Source organism: Paroedura picta, chromosome 5, assembly GCF_049243985.1.
Source record: "Paroedura picta isolate Pp20150507F chromosome 5, Ppicta_v3.0, whole genome shotgun sequence".
Taxonomy (NCBI): domain Eukaryota; kingdom Metazoa; phylum Chordata; class Lepidosauria; order Squamata; family Gekkonidae; genus Paroedura; species Paroedura picta.
In genome coordinates, this window is record NC_135373.1 from 34,755,263 (window position 1) to 34,780,887 (window position 25,625).

A 25,625-nucleotide genomic window follows, 5' to 3' on the forward strand; every position below is an offset into this window, starting at 1 on the left:
TGGCGTTTGGAGAGGGCCAGCAGCTCAGCAGCGATGTGATGCCATAGAGAAGTAATTTCCTCCACAGGAACAGCTACAAGCCTGGGAGAACTCCAAATCTCAACTGGAGACTGACAACCTTGCTGCCTGTTTTTCTGCTGAAGCCACCTCTTGGCATGCTGTGGTCCCTTGAATTACTGTTCCTGCTGGGAGGCACAGATCTCCTCACAGGGACTTTCTTGGGAAAGGTCATGTCGTGTGTGCAGATATTCGGCACCAATGCGATGGGATGCATGGGGTACCTTGCTTAAAGGCACAGGAAGAAGGTACAGATTTGTTAGTGACTTACAAAAGTCTCGACCATATTTGGCTTGTAGTTTCGGAGGGTTTTTGCAGCGAAGAACACATCCACCATCTTGTGGCGCTTGATCATCTCCAGGATCATGGTGCAGGCACAGAAGGTACCACTCCGCCCACCCCCGTTCCTGGCAGAGAGAAACGAAAAAAGACGTTCCATGTGAAAAGCAGTCCAATGAGAACAACGTAGCGGAGAGGGAGAGGGGTGTCGGGTTAGAGTTCTGGGCAAAGAGAAATCCACCCCCCCTTCTACAACGGAGCTTGCAGGATGATACACTGGGGCATCCACTGTCGATATGAACTACCTTACAGGGTTGCCATGAATATAAACGTGGGGGGGAGAGGACCTTGTATGCGGTGCTGAACTTCTTAGAAAGATGTCTAGCTGAAAATGTGCTAGGGAATTGGACTGTTTGCTTCCCATAGAAGTGGGTCACCAGGCCACTGGAAGGGCAGAACTGCACTTAAATCCTGGTTTAGAATTCTGGCTTGGGAAGCAAGAAACAGCCCAAATTATGCTGAAGTGCCCGATCTGGAATATGTACATATAATATATTTCTGGTAAGCCTTGGAGGAGGAGCTGGTCTCATGGCTTAAGTGCCACTCAGCGCTTAACACCCACTCAGGGCGGTTGTCCTGCCCTTGAGTGCCTCCTCCTCCAACCAGCTTGCTTGTCTGTCCAGTGGCCAGCCAATCACCTTCCGCCCCCCACCCTGACCACCCCCTCCTTCTTCCACTTCCCTCTGAGGCTTGGAGGCTGCAGATCCCTTCTGCGTGAGAGCTGCCTCAGCGGTGAGTTCCCTAACAGCTGCCTGCAGCCTTTCCAGGTCCTGGGAGGAGGGAAAGGCCAACTGCAAAGTTCTTCTACCCCCCATCCCCCAAATCTAGAGCCTGTTGTATTCCTGAACAGGCTTGGCCCCTGGTATGTACATAAATGTCCTCAAAATGCAACCAACTGGCTTTTATTTGTTTATTTTTCTTATTTAAATGGATGGCGACCCCAGCGAGGGGCTTCCAAGGGAAGTGAGAAGCAGAGGTGGACTGCCACTTTCTTCCTTGGCAGAGTCTTCCTTCACGCTCTCCCTTCCAAGTATCAGCCCAGCTTTGCTTCCAAGATCTGCTAAGACTGGCTTCTACCATCATGCCTTTTCCCCAAGATCTACCACAAATAACACATTTTATTACAAAGCAGGAGGTGATCCATCTCAGCCCAGTGGCCAAGGGATGGGAGGGAAGAAACACAGGATTCCGAGGAGTTACCGGCTTGCCCTCATCGCTAGCCATCTTAAGTCTGTGCTATCTGAACGGGGCCCATGTCCACGACAAGCATATAGCCCCAGCATCAAACCCAGTGGGACTTCATTGTGCGCCCTGCAGGGTGGGACAAAATCTGTAATGCCTGCAGATTGCATTTCTTTTTTTTTCTGGCGTTCGATAGCTGAGCTGCGGCTTATATCAAAATAAAGGTGTACGAGCAGTTCAAAAAGAAGGTCTTCCTTTACTGCCCCCCCCCCCATACAGGCATAGCATATATGTGGCATGGATAATCATGGCTAATGAATCTTTTACACCTTGCTAGAATTGTATCAGCGAGATGGATGCGAGATTGCTGTTTGCAAGCCCGCAGCAACCCCTGCTTCCCTTTTCCCCAGCTCCTCGCCTCTGCGCCCGCCGGAGAGCTCTGCATTTTGTGAATGACTCGGCTGAATTATCCCTAGGCTAATGAAGACGGGAAAGACTGTAATTCATTTTTGATTAAAAGCTCACCGGGTGCCCCCCCCCCCCCCGTCAGTTTGGAAATATGACTCTTTGCTGCCGCTTCTTTTAAAAACCTTATCCCCAAGCCCTCCCTTCACCCCCCAAAGAAGAAGAACTGGCTGGTGGTGATTAAAAGCCCAATGCAAATATTAATTAAAATAAAACAAAGCTGCTCAGGGACTGCTCGGGGAGGGCATCAGAGAGGGGAGTGCCTAGTTGCTGACCCCTCCCCTTCTATAGCCTTCAGTTCATTGGAACTGAGGATGATCTTAACTAAGGTTGAATCAATGCACAATGGAAAGGTTCTCCCCAGGCAATACTTACAAACAATGCACCACTGTCCTTCCGTCGCCACTCTCCCCCTGCCACTTCTCCACCTGGGCCAGTAAATGCAGGAAAGACTTCTTGGAATCTGGGGTGTCTCTGTAAGCCGACCATCTCAAGTACTGAAAGTGCTGGACCATCAGGTGACCTTCCTGTAACTAGAGAAGACCCATCATTTCCCCCTCTTCATTGATGGCAGCTCAGTTTGATTGCCTTCAGAAAGATTTGGTGGCGGGGGACATCAATGGCGATGATTAATTTTTTCCATGATACAAAGGAATATCCCCATTATTGTAAGTGTTGTCTGATCAACCATATGCCCCCGTGACCCTTGTCGCTTATGACTGGTTTTAAAAGCCAGTGGTGAGGAGATCCAGGCCCCTCTCTAGGGGATTATCATCTTGTCTGTGGTTTCAGGGACTTTCCTGGAGGATTTAAAGGAGGCTGTGGCCAGGCCACTTCTGAAAAAAACGAGGCTGGACCAATCTGAACCAGCCAACTACTGCCCAAACTTATATCTGCTGTTTCTGGGGAAGGGGGAAGACTGGAGACCAAATCAAATGTGAGGTTTTGATTTTCAAGCCCTAAATGGTCTGGCACCCCTGCATCTGCGGGACCAAACCTCATTATGATCAAAACATGTTCAGGAACTGAAAGAAGGAAGACTGACCAGGGCTAGGACCTTTCCTGCCTAAGAATCCCCCCCCCCTCCCAAATACTGACTTGCCTAATATAAACTAAACTCCCTCGGTAAGCTTTTTAAGGAGGTGGGTTTTTTTAATAATCTAATTTAGATTTATATATTGTTTTTACTATGTAAATTATATTATTTGCACGTTTTATTTTGTTGTTACTAACTGGGAAGAGCGGGCTATAAAAATAAAGTATCATTATTACCCTATGCAAGGCATGTTCCCTCGGTTACTTCAAAAAATACAAGGACAAATTGGATGGGGATCAAGGAATGGAGCTTGTGGATTTTGTTTAACTGTCCCTTACTTCCCTCCCAATGATGTCACCTAGCTCATCCCTTAAACCACAAAGGATGGCTAAGATTGGTGGCACCTTCTTTATATTCTAGATGTATCATTCCTGAGAAGCACGAGAGCCTTGCAAAGTAAGGGATGTACATGGAGGAAAGGATGCTGTTTAATACTCTTGTGATCTAGTTAGCTTTGCAGGCTAATGTGGTTAGAGAGCCCTGGGAGGAAGAGGAGGAGGTCACAGAGCTGAGACCAGGATTTAGGCAGGAGTGGGGTTGCAGAGATCACTTCCAAATCAGAAATTTGTGTGGAAAGATTAAAATACGACCAGAGTCAGGCACAGCTTATGGGGTGAATTTCTGGGGCAGGGTAACACACATGAACAGAGACAAATTCCTGAGAATTCTACAAAGATGCATTTACCTAGCTACAAGAGTCCTTAATTTCCTGGCACTCTTACCATGCATACCAGAAGAATGTACTACCCACGATCATCTTGATACATGCCATGGACAAATGCACATAGTCCAGTTGCAACATGTACAAACACATGTGCATTGGAACAGTAATCTACCCATGATCATTTCGTTACATGCAAAACTGAACTGGCAAAAACCTGCTTGCATATGTGCAAACAAGAGCCTCTTGTGGCTCAGAGTGGTAAGGCAGCAGATATGCAGTCTGAAGCTCTGCCCATGAGGGTGGGAGTTCGATTCCAGCAGCCGGCTCAAGGTTGACTCAGCCTTCCATCCTTCCGAGGTTGGTAAAATGAGTACCCAGCTTGCTGGGGGGTAAAACGGTAATGACTGGGGAAGGGAATGGCAAACCACCCCGTATTGAGTTTGCCATGAAAACGCTTAAGTGCGTCACCCCAAGGGTCAGACATGACCCGGTGCTTGCACAGGGGATACCTTTACCTTTACCTATATGTGCAAACACATGTCTCAAAGCCAGAATGTGCTGAAACCAGAAAAGACATGCGACAAAATGGTGATAGCCTGTACGGAGGTTAGATCCTATCAGCGTTTCTACTGGTGACAAAGCGAGGAAGGGAAGCCTTCTGGACATCCAAACAGCTATACTAGGGATTGTGGAACCTACAAGGACGAAAAACTGTGTAGGATGTAGCTTCACTGAGCAGAAGAATCAGGCAAGACCAAGTGGAAAAGCAGGTGACATCCAGCCCAAATATGATCACACACAATGCACATCATGTGGCATAGAAGCAATGGAAACAGTGAAATTAAGCTCTCTGATGAAAACTGCTACATTTTTACTTTTAAAATTTGCAAGGTAAAAGGGGCCTTTTTCTGCACGCACAGCTTCCTGTGGATTTGGCCTGCAGTGTCACCGGGTTCTGCTTAATTGAAATGCTCTCTGTGAGTTCTGCACCTTTCCATTTCCCCCATTTGTTTTCTGTGGAAAACAGTCTGCATATTCTGCTGAGAAGAATCTAGTTTGGTTTGTCATGGGGGCGGACTCTTATGCCCGACATTGATTTCATGATTGGTTAACTGCAAACCGGGCGTGGAGGGTGACATACGGAAGAGGTGCTTCAATCCGCCGGGTTGTGTTATCTTTGCTGACTGCTGATGGTCAACTGAGCACGTTATCAGATTTTGTAAAGAACTTTCCCCGTACTGCTCTGGATAGCCTTCCTCCAACTGCCTTCCCTGAGGCAGGCATTTGGGATAGGATTAACGCAGAGGCATTAAGGCATCAAGGCACTGAATGGCAACGGTGTAATTCTGAGGACATGGCTGCCAAAAACAGATGGGCCATTTTTGCAAAGGGGAAACCGACGTGGGATAGTAGAGCACAGGAGGGAGGGAGGGAGGGAGGGAGGGAGGGAGGGAGAAACCACCGGGTCTGTCTGCAGAATAATGATTTTGGTATCATTCTTCCTTCGAGGATGCATGCATGTGCATGCACACACAGACCGACAACCACACACACCCAGGAACTCCCCCCCCCTGCTGCCACTCTCCACTTAAAACTTTCAAAAATATCTTGTCAGCTCTGCCCATGAGGCTGGGAGTTCGATCCCAGCAGCTGGTCAAGGTCGACTCAGCCTTCCATCCTTCCAAGGTTGGTAAAATGAGTACCCACTTTGCTGGGGGGTAAATGATAATGACTGGGGAAGGCACTGGCAAACCACACCGTATTGAGTCTCCATATATATATGGAGCCTCTCTGCAAGCAGTGAAGAAAAATGATCACACACAATGCACATCATGTGGCATAGAAGCAATGGAAACAGTGAAATTAAGCTCTCTGATGAAAACTGCTACATTTTTACTTTTAAAATTTGCAAGGTAAAAGGGGCCTTTTTGTTGTTTTTGCTTTGTGATTAAAAAAAAGGTAGAAGTCTCACAGCGCACGCCAAAGATTGTGGGAGGAGGGAAGGAGGTAGATGGACACATGTTGCACTGTGAGGGACTGGAGAACCAGCATCCCAAGGGTGGCAGAAGGGTGGGGGGAAAAATGGGACAGAATGGTTCTGCATGAAAACACTCTGGCATTGGGCTGAATAATTAGGAAGAATCGTATTATGTCTCCTCATTAAAAATCTGAAAAACAGTGCAGGAAGGGTAGAACATCAATGTATAACAAACAACAAAACCCAATGGATATCCATATGGAAAGCAGGGTGGAACGCAGAATGGAAAAAAATAATCAGGTAGGAATGCACTGTATACCCTCCGAAAAACCCAGTGCAGAAAAGACCAGGGACTGTTCAGCCCTAATAGAAACTCCCCATACAGTATCTTCATTCCTTGCAGATCACAGCATTTTGCAATTCCTTTCACCCTGAGTGGCTGCACTGAATTCTTTTACAGCTCAGTCTTGTGGCTCCCTGAGCAACCAAAACCCAACAGGGGCTATTGGCACAAAATACCCAATCATATCTTGGCTACATTACAGTCTTGCTGAGGCAAACAACGGCAATGTTTTGCCCTTGACTTTAACTGATTGGAAGAGAGGAAGGAACATTTCAGACATATATCTACCTGGTTTCCTTGGTAATATGGGTATGTTCCTGTCCCACAGTTCAACACCCTCTTCAGCCTTACAAAAATGCTGAGAGAGAAGTGGGTCTTTTGGAGAGATGTGAAAACTCTGGCAAACATTTGCCTCGACCTTTCATTTGATGTGTAATCACATTTTGAAGGGCCTTCTCCTGATCTAGTTGTTTCAGAATTTTATGAAATCACACAACCCTTCTAAATTTACCATATCTTAGCTGTGATTGGAAAGGACTGATTGGCCACACAGAATAGACTGGTAGAAGGTTATTTTCAGTCATTCTCCTTGAGATCCTAGGAACTGAATATGCTTTTGGGGTCTCACTCCTAAGCCTGTGAGATGGGTCCTCGGACTTCCACCACAATTTGAACATTGCCCATTCCCCAATTTTAATGGCTCCTGCGGACCCATATTTTGAGAAGTTCAAATGGTTCATGGACTTACCCCCAGTACAACTTATAACATCTTTCTTAATCTCACTATTGCCACAGTATAAGCAACTAGGGATGAGTATTCCCATCAATGCTTATTTGGGTCTTTTTCTTTCTTACTGGAGCCGAATCACACATCCCTTTGGTTTAACTAAGATGAATAAGAGAAGCCCAAATCCACTTAGGCAGGTGAGATGTAGAGTAGCCAGTGCAATTAAAGAGCCTCTGGTGCTCATGGGGGAGGACCCTTCCACTGAGGGCCAATCAGTGGCCCTGGAGAGAGCATAGGAGCCCTTTGAGTGGCCCTCAGTGAGCAGGGTCCTTTAAGTGAGGTTCAATCAGAGGCCCTCCCATGATTCTAGACAGCACACCAGCCCCCCTGACTGGCCCTTGGGGGGAGAGTTCTCTCCCCAAGGGGCAATCAGAGAGCCAGCATGTTGTTGGAAGCATGGTCATGATTTTGTGTGGCATGATATAACACACACAAGAACAGAAGCCAACTTATACTCAGTGGCAGAGCATTTGTTTTACGAACAGCAGGTCCTGGCTTCAATTCCTGACATCTTCATTTCAAAAGATCAGGGGTAGGTGATGTGAAAGATATCTTTCAAGACTTTGGAGGACCATTTCAATCAAAGTAGACAATATTGGCCTTGAACAATCCATAAGGCAGCTTCATATGTACACAAGTGTATGTATGCCTATGTCAACCCTTTTTTAAATGGCCTAACTAAAGAAAACTCCAAAGAAGAATTACACATCCATCAATTCAACATATTCTCAAGCACACAGTTGGCTTGGCATTTCTCATGCTTCTCACCCGTGTTATATTCTGGACTCGGAAAAGGCGAGTGATAACATCCTCATCCGTGGATCTAGAAACATATTCAACTTCCATAGGACCATATTGCTGGAGTCCCGGCTCTGGCCAATATTGCAAACAAGGCTGGAGAAAGAGAAAGAGCATGAGTGTGAATAAGTGGCAACACAAACTGTCGTTGTTTGTACTTAAAAAGTACCGGGAACAAATATCCAGGCAGTCTAGTAGAGCATCGTTTAGCACAAGAGCACCAGCTAATCTCACATGACAAAGATCTTTGCAGATTCAGAGCATTCCACAAGTGATAACGATTTACTCAACAGTAAACAGACCGATCCCTTTGTAAAGTAAAATCAGAGTCCAGTTGCACCTTTAAGACCAACAAAGATTTATTCAAGGCGTGAGCTTTCGAGTGCAGGCACTATAGTCTGAGGAAGAGTGCTTGCACTCGAAAGCTCACGCCTTGAATAAATCTTTGTTGGGCTTAAAGGTGTGACTGGACTCTGATTTTGTTGTGCTACTTTAGACCAACATGGCTACCCATTTGAATCTACCCTTTGTAAGGTGTAAGCTGCCTGCACAAATGACCTTAAGCCGAGGGGGAAAGGCAGACTATAGAAGAAGAAGAGTTGGTTATTCTATACTGCTCTTCTATACCCGAAGGAGTATCAAAGTGGCTTGCATTCACCCTCCTTTTCCTCTCCCCACAACAGACACCCTGTGAGGTGGGTGAGGCTGAGAGAGCCATGAAATTACTGCACGGTCAGAAAAGCTTTCTCAGTGCTGTGTTGAGCCCAATGTCACTCAGCTGGCTGCATGTGGGGGAGCAGGGAATCAAACCCGGCTCACCAGATAAGAAGACGGTGCTCCTAGCCACTGCACCAAGCTGGCTCTTAAATATAAATATTTTGATAATTCAACAAATAAAATAAAGTGATCAAATCAGCAAAACTAGGGATACCAACATTGGGGGCAGGGTGAATTTCTCTCAGCAGCACAACTACCCTCCAGATGAGAGAGGTCATTTCCCCTGGAGGAAATGGCAGCTTTAGTGGGCAGACCTTCCTGGTGTCATATCCTCATGGAGGGCCCTTTCCTCTTCAGATTCTCCCCTCCTCAGGGATGAACTCCAAATCTCCAGGAATTTCTCCCATCCTCAGGGATGAACTCCAAATCTCCGGGAATTTCTCCCATCCTCAAGGATGAACTCCAAATCTCCAGGAATTTCTCCCATCCTCAGGGATGAACTCCAAATCTCCAGGATCCTGGCTGTTGGGGTCAGGATCTGCCTATTCGTCAGCTCCCTGCCATTGTAATTTGGTATTGATTTGTGTAAGGTACCATGGAGGTGACAATGGTAGCCTGTCAGTTCCAACTTTCACGGCTTAATGTAAGGGCAGGAATGGGGAGAACAGGCCTGTGAATGTGTAACTGCTTGTAACCGCTTTTCTTGTTCTTGTGTTCTGTACTGTGTAGACTAATTAGTATATTCTTTCCCAGAGGATGAACTCAGAGAGGGGGAGCTGGACTGTTATCCAGGGGCCTGAGCTTGATCGGATGGGCGTGAATGATGTCATGTGCACCTGGGTGTAAGGTGCGCAACACACTTTCTGGGTGCCTAGGTGAGCCAGCCTTTTCCTTGGGAAAAAAGGGGAGTTCTGCCTTCTTTAACTGGGGCGTGCTTTTGCTAGTAGGGGGATGGGAATCTGGGGTTATAACAATCAATGTATTGTCTATCAAATCAGTTTCATGCGCTTCATATGTTGTTGTTAATAAATTACTTTTGCTATTATGCCGAGTGTGTTTATTGGAAAGGGAGTTGACGGGAATCCCACAGTGGGCAGTCCTAGGCGGCACACCTACAAGATTGCCCCAATAAACCTCCCGAATACACACAGGAAAAATGGCTTCATGAATGAACCAAAGGAAAAGCCCTTAAAATAATAACTTGACAAGGTTAGAAGGTGTTCCAGGCGGTGCAGAACTCTGAGAGCAGTTGGGGACCAATTCACACATTACAAACTTCTCGTGTGTGCTCCCTCCCCCAAATCCTGCTAACAGATGTGCTCTGGGAGTACCATGCCTGGGACTTAATTCCCAGGCACATGTAATCTTATCACCTGTCATTGTCAGCAGTTCCTGCTGAGACGTGCCACGTATGTTCATGCATATGTATTTACAAGCACATGTCAAATACACAAAATGTGTCCATTCCCTGCCTCCGAGACTTCCCCTCTAGAGATCCTGGGAAGGATATTGAGCCCTGAAACATGACAATTCGAGCAACTGGCATCCTTTTAGCAAGGCAAAAACTGAAACAAAATTAAGACAGCGATTTCCCAAGGGCAAGGAACAGAAATCAGGGACCATCCATGGGGAATTGGGACAGTTGGAAAGTCTGCAAGCCTTCAGCCAAAAAGACTGGAATTCGTAATCTTCCTCCTGCTGAGTCAATAGTAAATCCCAACTTGGAAATATCAATATGAACTTTAATATTTCTAGACGCTGCTGGCGCCAGAGGAGGAAGATCGCCGACAGCAAGGTATCCGCCCCTTGCTATCTCTCATCTGGCCACACGGCTGATGTATGGTTCAATTCGAGGGTCACAGATGTGATTGTTTGCAAGCCGCGACAGCTGGGAAACCAGCGTCAATACAAAATATATGATGTTTGTCATTGCATTTTAACAAAACATTTAGCATTTCGGGCCTCTGGACAGCTTAGGCCGAGCTGCATGGCAAATGTGTTGGAGAAATAATTGGTTATTAATAGGGGCTATAAATCTCTTTGATCTCGATGCCTTCCAGACTCGGAGCTATAATTTGGATATTAAAACTTCCTTCGGCAAGACGTAGTTCAAGCAAGGGATATACCCTCTAAGTCACCTTTCGAAAGGCGCTCGCTGTACAGGCTGATTTATCGGCTGTTGGTGTTAAACTGGTAAACATTTAAGATCTGGCTAAACAGCATTATGCGAACATCCCTCAAAGAATAAATAGCCAGTGGGGAGGGTCAAAATAGGATAATGAAAAAAATAAAAGAGGAAGAGCTGCATCACAAAGATACGGGTAGAAAAGAAAGCAGAGGGAAAGCATCTGAAACTAGGATAAAATTGCTTGGAACGTGTTGTGCTGTTTTATGGTGGTTCAGACCACTGGTCAATCTCACCTGGTATCACTAATTTAGGAATAAAAATGTCTCTCCCAGCTTCCCCTACTTAAGATGTTGGGGACTGAATTGAGGCAGGACTTTCTGAATGTAAACAATGTCCTACTTGGATGCCTCTGCTGGTTTTTGGGGTTCTTTTTCTTTTACAAAATGTTGTTCTTGCAATGATGTTATTTACTCTGATGATACTGTCAAGGCTGTTGCATGATTTCTTAAAATATAACAAGTCCAGTGCACTCAAATGTCTGTTTGGAATCTGATTTACTGTGCATGGGAAATTGAGGCATTGCAACAGAGTACATATTCCAGAACTGTTTAGGAAAAGGGTAGGATCCACTATGGACACTGCCTCATGGGAACGTAGGCAGTGCAGTCAAAGAATGTCCAGGTGTACTAGGAATCAAAGTAGATGCCTCTGGAAAAAACCCACAAGCCTTCATGTATGTCCTCTATTACTTGAGGGTAGGCATTCGATAGTCTGACAAGTACCCAAGTCAATGCTGATTACCGTATATACTTGCATATAAGCTGACCCGCATATAAGCCGAGGCACCTAATTTTACTACAAAATCTGGGCCAACTTATTGACTCGCATATATGCCAAGGGTGGGAAATGCTCCATCATCACAGGCTTTCCCATCCAGCATTGCCATTCCTTTTGCCATTGAAGGCAAAAGGAAAAAAAGATCAGAGTCCTTCAGTCAAACCGTTGATGTCCTACAAGCTGCCAGCTTGCAGTACACATTTGCAAAAGTCAATGCAATGATTGGCTAGATGGAGCAGGCTTTTATTTCTATTACCGTATATACCCATGTATAAGCCGAGGAGAGACTTTTCAGTGTGAAAAAAAGGTGCTGAAAACCGAGGCTTATATGCGAGTATATAGGGTAGGTCACTTTTTGGACTAATCTGGTCAAAACTGAAGGTTAAACTGCTCGAATCAGCCTTGGCCTAATCGCCAAAGCGTGATTCGAGCACAATTTGGTTTTGCGGAGACTGGGCAGTTTACAGTTTACAGGGACAAAATTTTCCTTTCCCCAATCTTCTGAGGTCTTGGGGAAGGGTGGGGGTTTGAGGCAGACGCACCACATTTGCAACTGATTTATGGTAACTCCATTGGGTTTCCATTGCCTACCTTTTCATATCAACCTGGATCTCCTTGGCGGTCTCCCATCCAAGCAATAACCCGGGCGGACTCTGCTTAGTTTCTGACATTTGACAAGATCAGGCTAGACTGGGAAGTTTTCCCTGAGGCACCTGTAAGCCATCCCTTTTCAAACCTATCATAGAACAACTCTTGGGAAATTGGTGCCTACCTGATATAAAAAAAAACATGCTGTACAAGAGTTTGACCTTCATCATCCAAACTGAGTAGTTACAAACTTCAACAACAGAGTGAAATGTGAGCCCAGCGCCAACAAAGTTTAATTCTGAGTATCAGCTTTCGTTTGTATGCACACTTCTTGGTTGTTTTTAAAGGTTCCACTGGATGCAAATTTTTGTTCTATTGCTTCAGACCAATACAGGTAGCCAAGGAAAGAATGTGATCAAGATGAGAATGGCCAATCCAACAAATGTTTATTATGCTTCAAGATAGAGCTATAAAGATAGAGCTTTATGGACCAGGTGATAACAACAAGAAACATTTTTGAGACTTTTGACACTGAATTACGTATTGTGAATTATGTAAATGAAAAAGTCACTGAGGAAAAAGGTATGGTTGAAAATGAGTTTTAAGTTCCCAGGGCTCATTTTGGCTCTATCTTGAAGTATCATAAACAATTGTTGAATTGGCCATTGTCAGCTTGGTCACATTCTTTCCTTGGTTATTTGGCTGATGGGTCCTTCTTGCTTAACACGGCTACCCACCTGAGTCATTGTATTGTATTGTATCTGAATTAGTGAGGTCATGAGGTGTCTTGTTTGAACTAGCAACACTGCCCACAACGACTAAATTCAGTGCCAGAATTTGAGGATGTTGGAAACCACAAGCAGGAGGAATTTAAATGTTAGGAAAGCCTAAGCCACCATGAGAGAACTGTTGAAGTTTGTTGGATTTCTAGAATGAAGATGAAAAAGATGAAGACGTAGAACATGCTATTTAGTTGCAACCGACTCAGGGTGACGCTTATCCATGGGGCGTTCCGGGCAAGAGATGAGCAGAGGCGATTAACCATCGCCCTCCTCCGTGTAGCCACCTGAGTCTTCCTTGGTGTTCCCCCATTCAACATGGCTGACCCTGCTTAGCTTCCAATCTCCGATGAGCTCAGGCTAAACTGGGCCATCCAGCCTGCTAAATACAAATTAATTACCAAAAATTACAACATTACCTTAATGCTCTGGCACTGCTTAAATCTGACATAGTTTAGGGCCTCAGTAAATCTTAATCCTGCCCCGGCATTGCATCACCTTCGCCCCCCCCTCCAAATTTACATCCTCCTTGACCTAACATAGTTAGCTGTTTTGATTTCCTTCCATGCCAGTTGCTTCTAGAGTTAATTTCACTCCTGAATAAACTCCCTCTGGCCTTGCAGAATTACCAGGCCTCCTGGGTAAGGGCAGCATCAGGAATAATGTTTATTTCCCCCTGTTCTGTTATTTAAGCACACGGGAGTGCTCTTTAGCTCAGCAAGCACGGCTGACAAAGGAACGCTCCTCTTTCCCCCGAGGGGGGCCTTTAATTCATTTGTGTGCTTACTTCTCTGGCAGCGTAACAACCATAGGTTTGGGCCATTTGCACTGAAGTGTCTGATCTCGACTCATAAAATAATCCAGTTAATGAAGTCTTCTCCAGATGTCCATTAGGAGTCTGTAATACTAAATTTATGTTGGGGGGGAAAAATCCAATACGTTTTTTGGTCAAATTAACATTATGGGCTTGTAATGGGCTTTTAAAACTGCGTTGAAGCTGGAGAGAAGGTTTTAAGAATCTGGAGAGGGGGTGATCAAAGTCTGAATGCCTCCTGACATATTGGGCATCGATGATCTAGTCCCTTTCTATCCACAGGGCTTGTGATGGCCTACATGTCTCACATTAGATCGGTAAAATATGCCATTCAAGTCACCTTCTAAATCCATTATTTTTTTCTTGCCATCAAGTAACAGTCAGCTTATGAAGATTCCATAGAGTTTTCAAGAGAAGAAATGCTCAGAGGTGGCTTCACCATTGCCTGCCTCTACACAAGGACCCCGGACCTCCTTGGTGGTCTCCCAACCAACCGTTAACCTGGGACGACCCTATGTAGCTTCTGAGATCTGATGAGATCAGGCTAGCCTGGGTTATCTGTATTAGGGCACTAAATCCACTGGAAGTCTCTTATCAAAAAGATAACTTTGAGCTGTGTTCACATGACCAAATGCTAAAAAGACGAATCCCACGGAGTACTTAAGCACATCTACCCAGAAGTCATTCCTAATGACCATGTTTGGCCTAAGTCTTTGGACTTAAGTAGACATGATCATGTCACTTGCTTCAGTGCCATCTCTAATGAGGATAAAATTGCCACTTGATTACAGATTTACCCAGATATAGGTGCTGTAGTGATTTTGACCTTTCACAGGTGGCTTTCTGCTCAAGTTTTCAGTATTGGAACCACCCGGCCGATCTACTTGTTTTTGCCTGGTAAAATATTGTTTGTCTCATTGAGATACAAAAGGCTGAATAACGTGCATTAAATCTCTACGACTTTGTAATAAATGGGATGCTGTTTTAGATGCAAAAGGAATGTGGCGATAATAAACTAGCACGTGGTGTAGATACGGGGAGGGGATCTGCCGTTCTACATTATCATAAACTCTGTGGTACAACTTGCACTGCTGGTTTTCGAAACGGATTATTTGCTCATCTAAGAGGGAAAAGGAATTTTATTTGATCAGGTGGATGGAGGTATGTCTGGCAAACCCTCATTTTCTGCCATTTGTTGTTATTGTTGTTAGTCGGGAAGTCGTGTCCGACCCATCGCGCCCCCATGGACAATGATCCTCCAGGCCTTCCTGTCCTCTACCATAGCGATCCCCAACCTGTGGGCCGCGGACCACATGAGGTCCTTCAACTAATTGGAGGTGGGCCCCGAAGGACGCCTTCTCCCCCCCCCCCGGCCCTTTACTTCATCCCCCCCGGCCCTTTACAACACACTTCATTGTTGTGGCGTGTCTGTATCTTATTTTGAAGGGATGTTTAAACGTTACCATAGCGATCAGAGAGCGTTAGGGCAGTGGTTGAGAGTAGAGGAGTAAACTACCCCCCCCCCCCCCGGACCTCAGTAAAAGGCATTGAGTAATCCCTGGTGAGTGGTCCCCGGTGATAAAAAGGTTGAGGACCATTCCCCGGAGTCCATTTAAGCTCACACTGACTGCTTCAGTGACTCCATCCAGCCACCTCATTCTCTGTCGTCCCCTTCTTTTGCCCTCAGTTTTTGACATTTATTCACGTGTGAATAGCAGTAGCCCTCTGGAGGGCCCACAGCAACAACAACAGTAGGTAACCACTGATAGTTAATCCTTTAACATAACTGCATGCAGGTCAAGCAGACCGCCAGCCTAGTTAAAACCTCCTGACCGTAAGCTGCAGTACCCCCAACCCTTGACTCCCCAAGTATTTTTTGCAGTCATAAGGCATCACTGACCGGGTGGGCACCTGTCACTCACCCAGGCGGAGTTGGATTGGTTGAGTTGGTTCAGCATGATAATGGAGGTGCAGCCGTAGTCGTAGACCAGCCTCCAGAAGTCGGTGACGGTGTTCTGCAGTGGATGCAAAGTGACGATGAAGGCCGCGCTCTTCGTGTAGCTCTAAAAGGGAGCAGCCAGGAAAGGGGTGTCAAGACAGAGCAGAACCCAAGGGGGAGGCGAGTGGAGCAATCGGAGACACACAACGAAGCTATTTTCATTTTGGGGCCAATTTGTCGCAGACGGCTGCCTCCTGGACTTTTGGCGGTTTTGCTGCTTCGGCCACACCCCTTTTCAGCAGCAATGCCAAATTCCTAAAAGAGACCAGGATTTCATCCCAAGCACCAGACAATTGTGAAGGCCGCCGTGATGGATTCGCATTGGATTCGGCCAGAGAGAAAGCTCTCTGATGTTTTGGGGTTAGAAGATGGTATAAATAAGGGGTTATCTGGCCTACTTTACGTGGAATCCCCAAATTCAGGGGGGAGCAGGTTTTATCAGCTGCACTACTTATCCCTACTTACATCTTCCCAAATCTTAAAGCTCTCCAACCTGTAACATGGCAAAGGCTGTTCATTCGAGACTCTCCACTGGAAGAAAGGTTTTTTTCTCTACTTGGAGGGATCCCAAAGTGGCTTGTAATCTCCTTCCCTTCCTCTCCCCACAACAGTCACCTTGCGAGAGAGGTGGGGCTGAGAGAGTTCTGAGAGAAATGTAACTGGCCCATGGTCACCCAGCAGGCTACATGTAGAGTGGAGAATAGAGATGCCAGCTTCCAGGTGGGGCCTGGGGATGCCCTGGAATCTCCAGACTACAAAGATCAGTTCCCCTGGAGAGAATAGATGCTTTGTAGGGTGACTCTATGATGTTGTAGCACACTGAGGTCCCTGTCCTCTGCAGGCACCATCCCAAAATCTCTAGCAGTTTCCCAACCAGGATCTGACACCCCTACCCTCACCCCCTACGGGTACTCAGGGAGGGCACAGCAACCCTACTGGAGAATCAAGCCCAGTTCTCCAGATTAGAACCTGCCACTCCTAACCACTGCACCACACTAGAGGCATGAACCACTCTGTTTACATCATTTGGGCTTGCAGGATCTTTCTCTTCCACCTCCCCAGGTGCTGGAACATGTGGCCTGAAAGCTTCCTCCCATCCCTCTAATATTACGCCTCTAACCACTCGCCTGCGGGGAGCAAACACACTGCTCAGATCCAGGCGGACTGAACTAAATTGAAGGGTGAGAAAGGCCAAAGATATGAGAGAGCCCCGTTCTCACTGTGGACTGAATGCCCAGCGAGCCGAAAGTTGTAAAGGAAATATATGCTTCAATCCATTAAAACTGCCAGGTTTGGAGGGGGGAAGGAGGGGAACACACACACTTTCTGCTCTCAGATCTCATATATATATATAAAAAAAGAAGAATCGTTCTATTCTCCTAACTGGAAACAGTCACCTTTTGATCTGAGAACAAGCATGAAAGATGTCAGCCCAATGGCTCATTTCTCCCCCACACAGGAAGCGAAATGCTTGGGATAATAAGGGCACATCGCAAAAGGGAGCTCTGAAAGCTCTCCTGCAGCCCGCCTGGCCTGTCATATCTCTTGGGAATGAGAGGAGGAACAAAAACAGCAGTCAGATGCGCAAAAAAGCAGGGCAGGTTCTTCCGAGTCTTACTTCTAACAGACCTTGTCTTTGGCAGAGGGAGGGAGGGAGGGAGGGAGAGGGTGGCCCTCCAAAATAAGGAATAAGCAGCCCCTTCACGACTAAGGTAAACCCTTTAGGATGCTTGTTAGCACTTCAAAAGGAGGTGAAGCTTTTAGGGGCACCTGCAGAGAGAGAACAGACAATCCAGCCTCAACTAGCCTTTGTCTGCTGGCTCTTGGCCCTCCTCGAGAGACCTCGAAACAAGGCTTATGAGCTCAAGCGAGAGGCCTCCTGCATCCGGATATGGTTTCCCGGCGCCTTTCGAGAACGCTTGTGCTGGGGGTTTGCTTCTCCCCGCCGGCCCTGGGATGGATTTCCACCCAATCGATTTTGGGTCAGCATCTTCAAAGAGGCGAAGGGCACGTTTGAGGGAGAACAGGCTCCGGGAAGGAAAAACCCCGCTCTCCGCCGAGCGTATTGTTTTAAAAAATTAAACGGGCAGCCGAGCGGCGTAAAAGCAAGGAAAGAATTACGGGGAATTCCCTGGGCTGTTTCTTAATGGAGGCAAGAAGGCCGGTTTCTTTGCACGCCCCGATATGCCGTGTGTGTATAAAAAAGGAATTACAGAATTCAGTTACCTGATCAAGAGAGAACGGGGAGCTGGGAGTCGAGAGAAGAAGAAACAGAGAGAGTGTGGGGGCCCTGACATGTATAGGGAGTCTATCCAGTAGAGTTGAAAACATTCATTGATTAGCTGGTGTGTTTAAATCAAATGAGTTAGCTGTCGGGGCTCTCTCTCAACTCACCTCTAGGATCTGACTATGCCAGGACTCTCTATCAGCAGCCCCTCTCTCCTACTGTGCAGCTAGAGGAGAACTTTGATTTCCCCATGGCCTTTTATAAATGTTGCACGGATGCTTTTGATAGCAGCAGCCAAAGGCAGCCAGCGGGCCCTGTGTGTCTCATGCCTATTCTCTTTACTGCGGGGACAGTTCCTGTGTTCACACAAAATGTACATAAGACTTCTGAATAGCAAATGGAAAATCTAAGTCGAAAGTGGGCATAGAACTTCAGCTACACACCTATGACCTTGGATCCCACCTAGAATTTCTGCAGGCGTAAAGGGAGGGGGATTCCTCATGGCAAGGAAGGGGGATTTCAGTAGACTCCCACCTACCATGGCAGCCCAAACAGAGCTTGAAATGTGGTTCCTGGGGACCGGGAACCCCCAGGAAGAGCTTGGGAGTAAACTGGAAGTCTCCATTGGGTAATGGTTAAAAAAATCACTCCTTCCTCCCACTTGTACTGGATACAAGCCATTATTAGGAACTCTTGATCTACATGGGCCTCAGGGATGTTCTAAGGGTCCATGCATAAGCTCTGCATACATGGAAGGGAAAAACTGGGCAATATCTGTGCCCAGACATGAACCCACAGGTTGCTATTGACTCTACGCCATGGGATGGCGTTCCTGGAAAGAGCCTGCTTTGTGGTCCTCCACTGCTGAGGCACCTCCGTTTAACCTCTCTGAAGGGCATGCCAGAAAACCTTGGTATGGCCTTCCGCACATGCAACAGGCACAGTGAAAAGTACATGAGTTGCAACTTATGGGTGATGCCATAGAGTTTTCAAGTTGAGAGACAAACAGAAGTAGTTTGCTGTTGGTTGCCTCTGTGTGGCAACCCTGGACTTAAGAACATGAGAAGAGCCCTGCTAGATCAGACCAGCGGTCTATGTATTCCAGCCTTCTGTATCACACAGTGGCCAACCAGTTCCTCTAGGCTCACCTGGCCAAGGAGAGGATGTAGAGGCTGAGGCTTCCCCCTGAAGCTGCTTCCTGACTCTGGGATTCAAAGGATCAGTGACTCCGAATGTGGAGGTTCCCTGCAGTCATCATAGCTAGTAGCCATTGGTAGACTCATTTCCCTGAATCTATCTTGTTGTTGTTGTTAGTTGCGAAGTCGTGTCTGACCCATCGTGACCCCATGGACAATGATCCTCCAGGCCTTCCTGTCCTCTACCATTCCCCGGCGTCCATTTAAGTTTGCACCTACTGCTTCAGTGACTCCATCCAGCCACCTCATTCTCTGTCGTCCCCTTCTTCTTTTGCCCTCGATCGCTCCCAGCATTAGGCTCTTCTCCAGGGAGTCCTTCCTTCTCATGAGGTGGCCAAAGTATTTGAGTTTCATCTTCAGGATCTGGCCTTCTAAAGAGCAGTCAGGGCTGATCTCCTCTAGGACTGACCGGTTTGTTCGCCTTGCAGTCCAAGGGACTTGCAAGAGTCTTCTTCAGCACCAGAGTTCAAAAGCCTCAATTCTTTGATGCTCGGCCTTCCTTATGGTCCAACTTTCGCAGCCATACATTGCAACTGGGAAGACCATAGCCTTGACTAGATGCTCTTTTGTTGGCTGGGCGATGTCTCTGCTTTTTAGGATGCTGTCTAGATTTGCCACGTTTATTCCTGTGATCATCATTGAATCCTCTGGCAGTGAATTTCACCTTGCAATCACTTTCTTGGTGGTCTCCATCCAAGTCCTAACTACCATTGAACCTGCTTAGCTTATGAGATCTGACAAGAGTGGATTAGCCTGGGCCATCCTGGGCATTGCATCGACATGCACAGCACAAGACAAAATAAAACAGAAGTCCAGAACATGTTAGCCCTTACGCTGCCACTGAACTTGTACTTTGCTGTGACAGACCAGCATGGCTATCCCTGATAGCTTGATCTGGAGTGGAACAGCTACACATGGAAGCCCAACCCTGCATGGATTAAAAACTGCAAGGATTCATCAAAAGTTGCTTTGAAGACTTAAACAGTAAAAAGGTAGGCTGGAAATCTTGGAAACAACTAGATACTGAGGGTGAGGCTGCCAAAATGGGCCCAGAAAAAGCTCATGACACATTTCAGTTCGTTAGTTGGCCCTCTGGGAAGTGTCTCTTGGACAGTGGAGCATCCAGCCCAGCATATTAAATCAGAACTTTAATCGAGTCTTTTCATATCCTAATGGCAACTAACAAACCTACAGAGGAAGTCTTTTACCCTTGACAATTCAGCTCCCTTTGTAGCTTTAAATCATACTCATGCTTTCTGGAATTCTCTCCTCCAGCCAAATGACCTCTCTCTGGTTAATTCCAGCAGGTCATTGATTATTTTATCCCCTCCACTTTTGTTCTCCCTTTTAACCTGAAAACTAGCATTATGGCTGGTGCTCATTTGCATAACATTCTCTGGCCAGTTGCACTGCATGGACAAATAGATTCTGCACAACTGTGCCTGCAGTAAATGCAGCTCCATTGTATGTGGAGATGTGATCTGAAAGCCAGAACAGCTATGTCCATCTCAAGATAAGATAGCAGAATTCCAGAACCAGGAGTCTTTGGTGGTCTTGGGTCTTTCCCTTGGAGACTGTACGATTCCAAAGTGAAGAACATATTAAAGGTGACTCTAGGAATATACACTTCTTTTAAATACCCTCCAAAAAGTGAATGCCAGCATGATTCTAATGGTTAAAGAAAACAGATCTGTGAAGCTCACAGGGTGACCTTGGGCCATTTGCTGTCTCACAACCTTATCTACCTCACAACTGAGTTATGATGTTAAAATGAAGAGCAGAGGACCATGTTTTGAGTTCTGCAGGGATAGGACTGGATAAAAGTTTCCCAGACAGATAAAGTGCAATTGTGGTTGTGGCTTCCTCAAATGTTTGACTTGAGAAGGAGAGAAATTGAGGATGTCCCTCCTTTTACTGAGTCCAAGAAGGTCCAATCAATCCCAGGCATCTCCAGTTAAAATTGTTGAGAAAAACCATTCCCTTGTCTGGTAGGCCACTTCCACTCAAAGAAGTAAGCAAGGTGAATCAATGGGATGGCTTGGTAGAAGGTCAAGGGGGAAATGGGGTCCAGTTCAGCAGCACAGCATATACTTTACATGCAGAGGGTTCCAAATTCCATCCTTGGCCTCTCCAGTCAGAGGGAACCAGATAACTACACAAGAATATAAGAAAATCCCCACTTTATGAGAGCAGCAGTCCATCTAATTCAGTATCATGTTTCACCAAAAGAGTTGCCTTGGAGGTTCAACAAAACAGGGCACAAAGCCATGGTCTGATCTTGCCTCTTAGCTACGACTGCCAATCTGCAGATGGAGCCTTGAGGTCTCCCAAAATTCCACCTGATCTCCAAATAAAAGAGATCAGTTCCCCTGAAGGAACTAGCTGCTTTGGAGGGTGGGCTCTATCACCGTATATCCTGCTGAGGTTCCTCAGCACCCCACCCTCCCCAAGCTTCACCCCCCCCCAATCTCTAGGAATTTCCCAACCCAGACCTGGCAACCTTACTCCTAGCACTGGGTTTCAGAGGCTCACAGCCTCTGAATACTGAGGTTCTCTTTACTCACCGCAGCTATTAGCGATTGACGGATTGGTTCAAGTGAAAGGGGTTGGGAAAGGCCCTTCTGTGCCTGAGAGCCTGTCTGTCACCGTAGCCAACACTCAGCCAGATGGACAGACAGGCTGACCCAGCACGGGGCAGCTTCCTTGTCAAGTTGCAAATTATCTGTTTACTCTCCATCTGAGTTGGAAAAGTCCTCAGTACATGCTCCCTCCCTAGTCAGTGGCATCAAACACAGGCCTCACAGGAATGCAGGGAAGAACATCCAGCTTCCCCTAGTCCCAAAAGGAGGTCTTTCACTAACTCTTGGAAGAAGATCTGTGATATGTGACAGAGCCAAGAGTTGTTGAAAGGAAGAAGAATGTTCATTATCGGCTCCCTCTGCTTGGCTCCCCTTGCGGATCTCGAGACTTTTGGTACGTGCTCTTGAACAAGGAGAACAGTGGCAGCTTTCACCTTAGACGCTGCTGACTTCTCCTCCTCCCTGCTCTTTTGTTAGACATATTTACAATAACACAGTGTGTCATTTTCGCTTGTGCACTCGCTAGGAACTTCTATGCATAATGGATTTTATTTCTGCCAGCTTGGAAAGGAAAGGGGAAAGGGGAAAAGGGGGGGGGGAGAATGAATCCTTCAAGAAGCAGTTGCTGAATTTACATCTCTGAACTTGTCTTCCCCAGCAGACAAAAAAAGAATGCGGTGACGGAATTTTAGAGGAAATAGGATCGGGAGCGGGGAAAGACAAACAAGACAAATAATTTGAAACCAAAACTCAAATGCATAAAAACAGCGATTAAAAATTTAATGTGAAAGGCCTGCTTGAATTGTAATTTGACCACAAATGTCAGGCAACATCTTCAAACTCTATAACATAAGAAGGGCCCTGCTGGATCAGACCTCTGGTCCACCTAGTCCTATCTCTCACAGTAGACAATCAGTTCTTCTGGAGGAACAACTACAGGGGACAAAGTCTGAGGCCTCCGGGAGCTGGGATCGGGCTGCAAGGTCCTCCCATGGCCAACGGCAGGGACTAGAGCTAGGGTTGCTAGCACAATATTGAGAAACTCCTGGAAATTTGGGTAAGAGAGGGACCTCAGCAGGGTACAATGCCATAGAGATCTGGCATGCCGGGTTCGATTCTGCACTCCCCCACATGCAACCAGCTGGGTGACCTTGGGTATGCCACAGCACTGATAAAACTGTTCTGACTGGGCAGTAATATCAGGGCTCTCTCTGCCTCACCCACTTCACAGGGTGTCTGTTGTGGGGAGAGGAAAGGGAAGGTGAATGTAAGCCGCTTTGAGCCTCCTTCGGGTAGAGAAAAGGGGCATATAAGAACCAACTCTTCTTCTTCTTCTTCTTATATATTGGGATTCAGAGATTGCCTGCCTCCGAATGGGGAGGTTCCCTTTAGTCACCATGGCTTGTAGCAAACAGATAGGTCGCTCCTCCATGAATCTGTCTGACCCCTTTTTAAAGCTGTCTATGCCTTTAGCCTTAACTACATCCCCTAGCAGTGAATTTGACATTTTAATCACTGTCCAACACTTTGATCACTCTATTAAAAAACAACAACATAAGTATCATGTGCCCAGGTACTCTTGGGAGCGGTAGTCCAGGAGCCAGAGGAGGTGCTGTGTTGTCTAGGAAGGCAACCACACAGTACTCCAAGTATAACAAACCTCCTATTATGTTTTGGAATACACACATTGCAGCAAGACAGTACAGGATGGTCCTATGAAATAAGGCTGGAATGCAACAGCAGTCGAAGAGATACATGGGTCATATCACTAAAAATGTGCTCCAGTCCAATCGGAGTGTGCTAATTAATGGGGTTTAACTGTGGTTCACTTAGGGGAAGAAGCCGCGTAATTAATCAAAGTTTAACTGCAGTCTTCAAGGAGCAATTAATTGTAGTTTCTTTGTTTGGTCATCGGATAACTCGTTCTATCTCCATGCTACGCAGAATTATGCCTACTTATTAGACAGCTTCTGGGTAACCTTCTGAAGGTTTCTCTCAACAGTTTGGATTTAAATTGCAGATTTTTTTAAAGGCCGTTTGGTCCCATCCCTGTGATCCCATGACAACTTTGTAGCCTGAATGTGATCCCATGAAGTTGCCTTGTGCTGAATCAGACCTCAGATCAAGGCCGGTATTGTCTCCTTTGGTCAATGGCTGGTCTCCGAGGTCTCAGGCCAAGGTCTTCTACAGCATCTACTACCAGATCCTTTTCACAGGAGATACCAGGGATTGAACGTAGGGACTTCTACATGCATAGCTGATGTTCTACCACTGAGCACTGGTCCTTATCCTAAAATGACAGTCATTATAAGATGAAAGATAGAGATGAGTAGCCCAATTATGTCCCCACCGCTTCCCATCCTTCTGAAGCTTGGCCTACAGATGCAGTGTAAGGTGGCACTTGAATTCCACAGTTGTAGCATTTCAGGCTGAAGGCCACAGGATATAATGGTTAGAGTTTTGGCCTAACCACTTGACTCGTGGATTCAAATCCCCATGAAAGCTACTGGATGTCTTTAGGGCAGTCTTCTTCTGTCAGCCTAACCTACTTTGTAGGGTTGCTATGAGCATTACATGACAGCAAGGGAAAACTCTGAAACCCTCAAAGGAAGGGTGGGATAAACATTTGATAGACTGCAAAGGGTTTTAATGCTCCCCTATGTACAATCTGCTTCAACAAACAAACAAACACACACACACACACAACAAGGAGAAGTGCTGATTTTCCTATGTTCAGGAAGTCATTGTGATAAATGGAATAGGACTGTAGTATAATTGAATGGGTCAGTGGGATGCTTAGGCTGGCAATCTCTTTTTTAAAAATCCTAGAATCACACCTTTTAACTTCTGGGTCATGCCTGGAAATGACTTGAACATACTGGTAGCATCACTGGTGACATCACTACCTGCTCCTTCCCAGGTTCTGTATGTTCCCATGCCGCCTGTCTGTTGCCAAACTGCAGGTGTCAGCTGGAGATTTCCTGAGATTACAATTGATGTCCATGTAACAGGGGTCATTTCTAGGGATAGGTGATTAGGCTCGGATAAGATGAAAAGTACCCAAATCAATGCTATCAACAGCCCATACCAGTACTTTAAATTGGCTGAATCAGCAATCTCCGAATCGCGATTCAGCAATTTGACTAGATTCAATCAGTTTAGACTTTTCTTTCCCCTCTTTCACAAGTACTCTCAGCAGCCTAGGAAGGGTCTGAGGGGGGAGAATAGCACCAAACAGTTGACCTGTCATGATCAGCTGCCTGGTGTGTCCTTTAAAATCAGGGATAGTCAACCTGTGGTCCTCCAGATGTCCATGGACTACAATTCCCATGAGCCCCTGCCAGAGTTTGCTGGCAGGGGCTCATGGGAATTGTAGTCCATGGACATCTGGAGGACCACAGGTTGACTACCCCTGCTTTAAATGCCTCCCTTCCAGTCTTCTCAGGTAGAGGAGATGCTTTCTGCTGCCAGGGAAGGAGGGGGCGGGGGGAATTACCAAGGAGCTGATCTGTCATGATCAGCTGTTTGGTGGACCTTTTAAATGCCCCCTGCCCCTTATCAGGCAGCAGAGATGCAGAGCTGCCTTTCCATTGCCTGGGAAGCCTGGGTAGACATGTACATAGAAAAATAAAGTTACTTTTTAGATTTGGCATAAATCAATTTGTCCAAATCTGAACCAATGTTTGGTGGTTTGGGTGTTTCGGGCTTGGCCAAATCAATTCAGGCATTATCCAAAAAGTACTGCATTTATTTGTGCACTTGCCTAATCATTTCCCCTGGAGTAAATGGCCACTTCAGGAGGTGAACTTTTTGTTATTATGCCCCATTGAAATCCTTCCACAAACCCCACCATCCACAGGCTCCACTGCCAAAATCTCCAGGTGTTTCTTTGTAAGAGGGAAAGGACTGTAGTCTGTTCTGGTGTTTATTGTTATCTTTTATCCAATTCTCTTCTATGGCTGAAATTACATTTTCTGCCCAATGTCCTTATTTTGTTTTGCACTGTTTTCCTAACTTTTGTAATCCTTTCTGCATTGCATTGATCACTGGAT

The 25,625-nt window shown here is 46.2% G+C and overlaps 1 protein-coding gene across 11 annotated transcripts in view; it reads right to left on the reverse strand.

Annotated features, from left to right (window-relative positions):
* Positions 1–25,625, reverse strand: part of PTPRU (protein tyrosine phosphatase receptor type U) — a 446,790-nt gene that overhangs the window by 12,974 nt on the left and 408,191 nt on the right. For 9 of the 11 annotated variants that reach the window (XM_077337173.1, XM_077337172.1, XM_077337170.1 and 6 more), the window contains 4 exons: positions 15,495–15,635; positions 7,680–7,805; positions 2,419–2,576; positions 329–464 (listed from right to left, as the gene is read on the reverse strand). In XM_077337173.1, coding sequence (XP_077193288.1) covers positions 329–464; positions 2,419–2,576; positions 7,680–7,805; positions 15,495–15,635 — 561 coding nt within the window. The remainder of the gene's footprint in view (positions 1–328; positions 465–2,418; positions 2,577–7,679; positions 7,806–15,494; positions 15,636–25,625) is intronic. The other 2 variants (XM_077337171.1, XM_077337166.1) reach the window with 1 other exon arrangement.